General features: G+C 34.4%; 1 protein-coding gene across 2 annotated transcripts; it reads left to right on the top strand.

Annotated features, from left to right (window-relative positions):
- The first annotated feature begins 1,062 nt into the window (after positions 1-1,062).
- Positions 1,063-5,477, top strand: LOC149219925 (protein yippee-like At4g27745). Of its 2 annotated transcripts, none has more exons than XM_089384555.1 (2): positions 1,063-1,295; positions 4,700-5,477. In XM_089384555.1, the coding sequence occupies exons 1-2, from the start codon at positions 1,224-1,226 to the stop codon at positions 4,931-4,933; spliced, it is 306 nt and encodes a 101-aa protein (XP_089240681.1). In that variant the 5' UTR covers positions 1,063-1,223; the 3' UTR covers positions 4,934-5,477. The 2 variants fall into 2 exon arrangements, with proteins under 2 accessions (XP_089240681.1, XP_089240680.1); XM_089384554.1 differs by having other exon boundaries at positions 1,075-1,316.
- Positions 5,478-6,913: the final 1,436 nt, after the last annotated feature.

A 6,913-nucleotide genomic window follows, 5' to 3' on the forward strand; every position in this document is an offset into this window, starting at 1 on the left:
TAGAAATAATGATCTATATATTACTTTAAATTATTATTTTTGAAAGATAATGGTTTAAAAAATATTTAAAATTATTGAATTGTTATAAATATTTTAAGTTATTTGAAAATTTTAATGGTAATTTGATTTATATAATTATTTTTAATCCTTTTTCTTATAAAGTAATGATTTAGAAAATGATTTGAGTTCCTTTGTCTTGAAAAATAAATTAATAAATTTTTATTTATTATTTTTAGAAGTAGTGATATGGGAAGTGTGTTAAGTGACCATATCATTACTTCCAAAAATAATTTAAAATTTAAAATATATTAATATATTAATTTATTTTCCAACATAAAAAGACTTAAATTATTTTCTAAATCATTACTTCATTAGAAAAAGATGATAAAAAATAATTTAAAAATAATGATCTAAATCAAATTATCATTAAACTTTTCAAATAACATAAAACATTTATAACAATTCAATAATTTAAAATATTTTTTAAAAATAAATAATTTAAAGTATTATATAAATCATTATTCTCCGTAATAATGATAAAAGCTATTAATTAAAAATAAAATTAATTTTTTAATAGAATATATTAAGATTTTTTTTAAGGATGGTTCACAAACACGGCTGTTACATCCACGGTGGAAAATCTAGGCACATCAATCAAAAGGGATCTACTCGTGAGCCATACAAGTAAAACCTAACGCCGAAGACACCCAGGAGATTTAGCCCAGTAACTTTTCAACTGACCAAATACTTAACAACAAAAACTCCGCCAAAAATCAAACCAAAGATAAAAACTCCGGTTATAAAATTAATCACATCCTAAATCAAATCCTAAATGAAAACAAATAGATATTAACAAGAAGATCAGGTGAATGCTAATTTCACGTTTCCAACATATATTCAAAGGGAATGGGCTTGAGAAATAAATAAATACTTACAAGAAGATCTAGGGCATGCTGATTTCACGTTCCAACAAAATATTCGAAGGGAATTGATGGCTTTTCTTAGACAAAACCCAAAAGGGTGGCTTTAACATTCCCCACGCACTAAAATGCCCTATAACTATTTTTTTATAGATAGGCAAACGTAGACACCCGTGTCTGCCTCTTCCTCGTATATATATTATGCACATACATTCGCTCGTATGTATTGAACAGGCAGATTTTAGTTGTCTGTTTTATGTTCAAAGCCAGTGAATTATTGAAGGATTTTACATATCTACTGGTATGGCTGCATTGCTGGGCCCTCGCATATATAGCTGCTGCAACTGTCGAAACCCTGTTTCCCATCACGATGATGTGATTTCCAAAGCCTTCCAGGTTACTGATATATCACATTCATTGATTTTCCACAGTTCTATTTTGGTTACATTTCAATATGATCTCCGGCACATTTTGCATTATAGACATGTAATTCATAGGGTTATTTTGGATCTCTTGCTCAGGAAATAACTTTTTTGATACTGTTTGTATATTGGGTCTGTAAGTTTGTGGTTTTGGATTACACCCAGTTGAATTACTGGCTTTGTTTTGATTGCTTGTGTGTATATCAGTGTGATTCAGTCGTTTGTTTTTTTGTTTCATGGGACTTGATTCTTGTTTTGGATCCCTTGTTCAGGAAATAGCCTTTTTGATACTGTTTGTGTATTGGGTCTGTAAGTTTGTAGTTTTGGATTGCACCCAGTTGAATTACTGTTTTTGTTTTGATTGCTTGTGTGTATATCAGTGTGGTTCAGTCGACTCTTTTTTGTTTTATGGGACTTGATCCTTCTTTGGGGGCATGCGTGTGAATGCTGTATATGGGGATTCATGGCCTAAGATTAAAAGAGAATCCATTTCTTCATACCCAAACGGATTGTATGGGCATTGGTAGCGCAGATAACAACACCCTCCATTTTAACCTTATATTTCTTTTTTAACAATATATTCCATAGACAAATAGTTTTTTTTTTTTTTTCGTCTTCTGTTAAATGCATCCTATATTTCAGTTTTGAACAGTAAAAGTATGCTTGACAAAGTGAGATCACACAGGTTTAACCTTCCCACACAAACAAGGAGAGCTAGCATGCCATCTTTGGCTCTAATGTATATATATTATAAACCTTTCCTAACAATGCCAATCCTGGCTGAGATCTGCATAGCTGATTCTTATCTTAAAATTAAACCTTCTCCTAACTGGAATGGATTAGATGCCCCATGAAAGGTTGCTTGACAGTGTTGTTTTATAAGGAGATATGTGCCAGCATGATCGCGCCCCACAATTCCTGTCTGCCTGTCGTATCATCCATTTGTCTCCAAAAGGAACCTTTTTCCATTAACGATGAAGCACGGTAATGAAGGGGTTACTGCACACACAATAGCAGTCCATACCCGAAATGCTCTAGAAACCTTGTAGCTGTTACTATTATTGTCATCAGGCCGGGAATATGCCCACATTGATCTCAGCCCTTAAATCCATCGTACTTATGAGATGAGTAACTGACCTGTGGGCACATTCCATAGGGTTCATTATTATCTACATAAAAAAATAGAGTTCAACATCTGCAAATCTCTGTTATGTATACTATGTTTTCGTCTGTGGGCTTGCAATATTTTTATACCATTGTTTATTGCTTGAATAAAACATGGGACTCTATCAGCTAGGAAAAAAGACATCCCTATCATGCTCAGAAGGTGCTGTTCTCAGGATAAGTTTTAAGAACTTTTGCTTGTCTTGACCATTTCGTGGCACTTTCTAGTGGGGGTAATTTTTATAAGGTGACTTTTACCATTTGGCAGTTGTGAATGAATCTTTACAGAATGGTTACTAGATGACATTTGTGTGAGTCCATTCTTCAGAATGTTGCTCCAATACCCATGGTAGACTGTGCCAAGTTGCAAGGAACCAATCCCTCAGTTACCTAAAGAGCTTGACTTGCCAATCTCATGTTTTATGTGACTTATCTAGCCTCCTCATGTGTGATAGTTTCTCAATATGTGGATTTACGGAAGAGCTTGACTTGCCAATCTCATGTTTTATGTGACTTATCTAGCCTCCTCATGTGTGATAGTTTCTCAATATGTGGATTTACAGCTAGTATTGAATATAGAAGGGTTAGCAGGTGACCTTTGCCATTTGGCAATTGTGAATGAACCTTTACAAAATGGTCACTAGATGACATTTGTGTGAATCCATTCTTCAGAATCACAGGAATGTTGTCATGTTTTATGTGACTTGTCTTGACTTCATCTGTGATAGTTTCTAATCTGTGGATTTGCAGTCAGTGTAGAATCTAGATCCATCTTAACTCCAGATCTATTAAGCACCTAGAGGGATAAAAAAGAAACTGAGATACAAAATTCTCAATACTTAAAAGATCCTAGTTTAGATGGATCTGTATCTCTCTCACTCTGTAAATATTGTCTAATGTTTGGTATTTTATTTTTATTTTTTTATTAAGAATTTTTTTCTCCAATGAAAACCTTGTAGGGAAACCCAAGGGATGCTTCCCCTCATTTTTTAAGGGCATCCCAAGTTGTTGGTGTAGACTAGTGCACATCACGAAGGGGATTCAAAGCGGGCACTAGCTGGCACGGAACTAGCCAAATGCCCAACAACATTATACGCCAATGATTGAGCTAACCCCTTGGGCTCTTTATGTTTGAATTTCTTTCCCATGTAACTAAGCACCCCAACCTTCAGCTTGTAGTCAAGGGTAAGGTATTCCTTAGGGCTCAAGGTCATTCGACAACTAGGCTCAAAACCATTACAACAATGTACTCAATAAACATGTCACTAGTGGGAATTGAACCTAGGTAGTGAGGATAACAATCACTGAGATAAACCCAATTGACATATGTTTTAATTTATAAGTATGAATGTTACATATCCCATCCATAATAGGTTGTTGTTTTCTAATTGAATATTATATTGAGGGGAGAAATGTTACATGTCACATCAGCTCTAGGCATGGAGCATTATAGATCTCTCTTATACTTAGGTTGTTGAATGCACCTCAGTTCTTTCTTGATTGTACAATGGATTCGAATTATTTACTTCATTTTCTTTATATATATGTACATTAGTTTTTTACATAGGGATGAAATTGAAATATTTATTTGTTATTGATATTATTTTTTTTACATGCCACGTATCAGCACATTGTTGAGCATGGAATTACACATATCATTTTTATTGGGCTGTAGAATGTGAATGTGCCCCTTGGCATAATGACATCTTTGCCGAAGTTAAAATTTTTAATCAGATTGTAATAAACCATTATACCTCAAAAATCATCATTTTGTTTACATGCCATGTATCAGCACATTGTTGAGCATGGAATTACACATCTCAATCATACTGTAGAATGTGAATGTGCCCCTTGGCATAATGACATCTTTGCAGAAGTTAAAATTTTTAATCAGATTGTAATAAACCATTATACCTCAAAATTCATCATTTTGTTGAATTTATAAATTGATTGGTTGCACATGTTGAAGCATATTACTGTGGCTCAGAGTTGACAAAATTTTACATTCTGGGAAAATAGTTCGCCTTGACTATGTGCTTTCTGTGGGTATTACTACCCGATAGGGTTTTGTTGTGTCTCATATTTTCTTACACGACTTATTTGTTGTGTCAGTTAATTTTCTTTTTTTTTCCCTCCACAAAAGCGAGATGTGCCAATGGTTTTTTTCTAACACATTTGTAACCTCTGTTTCAGGGAAGAAATGGCAGAGCATTTCTTTTTTCCCATGTGATACAGATAAACATTCTTGTAGGGCCAAAGGAAGATAGACAACTTATGACTGGATTGCATACTGTTGCAGATGTATACTGCTCTAACTGTCAGGAGGTATTAGGCTGGAAGTATGAAAGAGCTTATGAAGCAACTCAAAAGTACAAGGAAGGGAAGTACATCCTTGAAAAGTCAAAAATAATGAAAGAAGATTGGTAGGCTGCAAGTGGTTCAACTAAAGGGGCTACTGGAAATTTTATGTCAAATTCTAGGGAAGGGAATTGGTACTGATCCAATTGCTTTGCAAAATTCTATAATAAAGAGAAAATTGCTGTTCTAGTTATGTGTCCGTTCTAATTATTCATTGTCTAGAAATTTTCTGCTACCCAAAATCTCACAGCAAAGGGTGAACTGGCTATCTTCTGATAGTGCAGCACTAACGAGATAATGTGGATTCCAGATTGCTAGGGCTAATGTTTTGACTGTTAGGATTTCTGACTTGCTGCAAGAAGCTTTCCTAACAAACAATCTTGCTAATATTTACAAACCCCAGGTTAGTTACATTAATTTTGTGAAAAATGTTAGTGGAATGGGAATGTGGGGAATTTAATCAGAGAAGTAAAGCTTCTGAATTGTACTTATGTAAGTCCTCGAGTGAAGGTTGCAAAGAAATAGCTTCAATGTTGGCTTTCTCTTTGCACATTTAGTTTCTTTTACTAAATGCAGATTCTCAATGTTCAGTTATATTTATGGCTTTGTTTAAGAGATTGCAATGGTAAAGCATTTGCTGTTTGTTTTCGATGTAGCCAGCTAATTTTGGTTATCTGCCGAAAACAAACTTCATTTCATATTGCCTTTATGTTTTTGAAAATTTTCAGGTGTTGATGACCTCAGGGAATATTTGTATGTATAGCTTTTTATTGAAAAAATAATTTGAAGAAATTTGTTAAATGGCTTCGCTTACGAGATCAACCTATACTATATTGTGCATGTGCAGGGTAATAAGTTATAACTGGCAGATTACTAGACATAGATTTCTGATATGTTTACCTGGAGCTTCCCTTTCTTTATGACAAATGAGTAGGGATGTAGAACATTCTATATGTGCTTCCTTCCAGAACAATATAATAAATGAACAGTATTATGGAAGGACACGGTAAACTTATATAAAATGTTAATAGAATATTGTAAAGGTTATCTAAATTTTGAAATAAAAGGAAAATACAAAAAAATTATTCCCATTTAATCAGCGCTAGCAAGCTGTGTGACGTGATGTGATGTGCCCGAGGACTGCAAAATATACCATGACTGAGTGGTATCTATTTTGCCAAAATTGCATTGGACTTGTAACTAGTCCCATACACAATAAACAGCCCCTTGTGGAGGCATGCCAGTCCACGAGAGGTCAACATGTCACTTGGGGGAGTTGAACCCCAGTGGGGGTGATAACAACACCCCTCTTTCACTGACCAGGTAAGACCCTGTTGACTACATTGTTTAGCTTTTGATTTAATAGTCTTCTGGTCTTAATTGTCTTAACAGGAGAGGGTATTATTCATTGAGATCATAGTATCTAAATGGTGAACATGGGTTAAGTGTTGTTTCAAAATATTTGACTCTTGAATGCTCAAATTTTTGTGTGACCACCAAATGCAAGGCCTTTCAACCAACTGGATGTTCAAAGTAGCGCAAATTATAGTGAGTGCAGTCTCACATTGTTAAAGATTGTTTTCAGTTGGAAGTGCTGAAAAGAATAATGGGAGTTTGCCAAACTTGGATTGTGAAACATATGAGTAACTGCTTCTATACCTTGGTGAACTTTCATTTGCATATACCTACATATATTCCAACTAATCTCTCCTTGAAATAGCAGGATGTAAAAGCTTTTGTGAATGGTGGGCATGATGTATTGGGATGTTTTCATTAACTCAGGTTCTGAACATCATGATTGAGAGTCAGGTAAAAACTTGGCATGTTTTGAATTAGTAATGATTTCTTTCTCAATGCAAAATTCTCATCTGCATATACATCCCAGCGGGGATCTCTTGAAAATGGCAGAATATAAAACTTTTGTTGTTGTGTCATGGATGTCATAAAGTAGTGTGATTTAATTAGCTCAGGTTTTCATTAGGTCAGGTGTCGAAGATCAGGATTGAAAGTCGTCTACAACCGTGGTGGTTTATCAAATAGTAATGGTGT

Source organism: Pinus tabuliformis, chromosome Q (assembly GCF_031772625.1).
Source record: "Pinus tabuliformis cultivar Carrire ecotype Pingquan chromosome Q, CPIR1, whole genome shotgun sequence".
NCBI lineage: Eukaryota > Viridiplantae > Streptophyta > Pinopsida > Pinales > Pinaceae > Pinus > Pinus tabuliformis.

Excerpts from the sequence above, each read along its gene's own strand:
- LOC149219925 (XM_089384554.1), top strand. The coding sequence starts at position 1,224 with ATGGCTGCATTGCTGGGCCCTCGCATATATAGCTGCTGCAACTGTCGA. Across the intron at positions 1,317-4,699 it reads TGATTTCCAAAGCCTTCCAG|GGAAGAAATGGCAGAGCATT; the intron begins GTTACTGATATA and ends CCTCTGTTTCAG.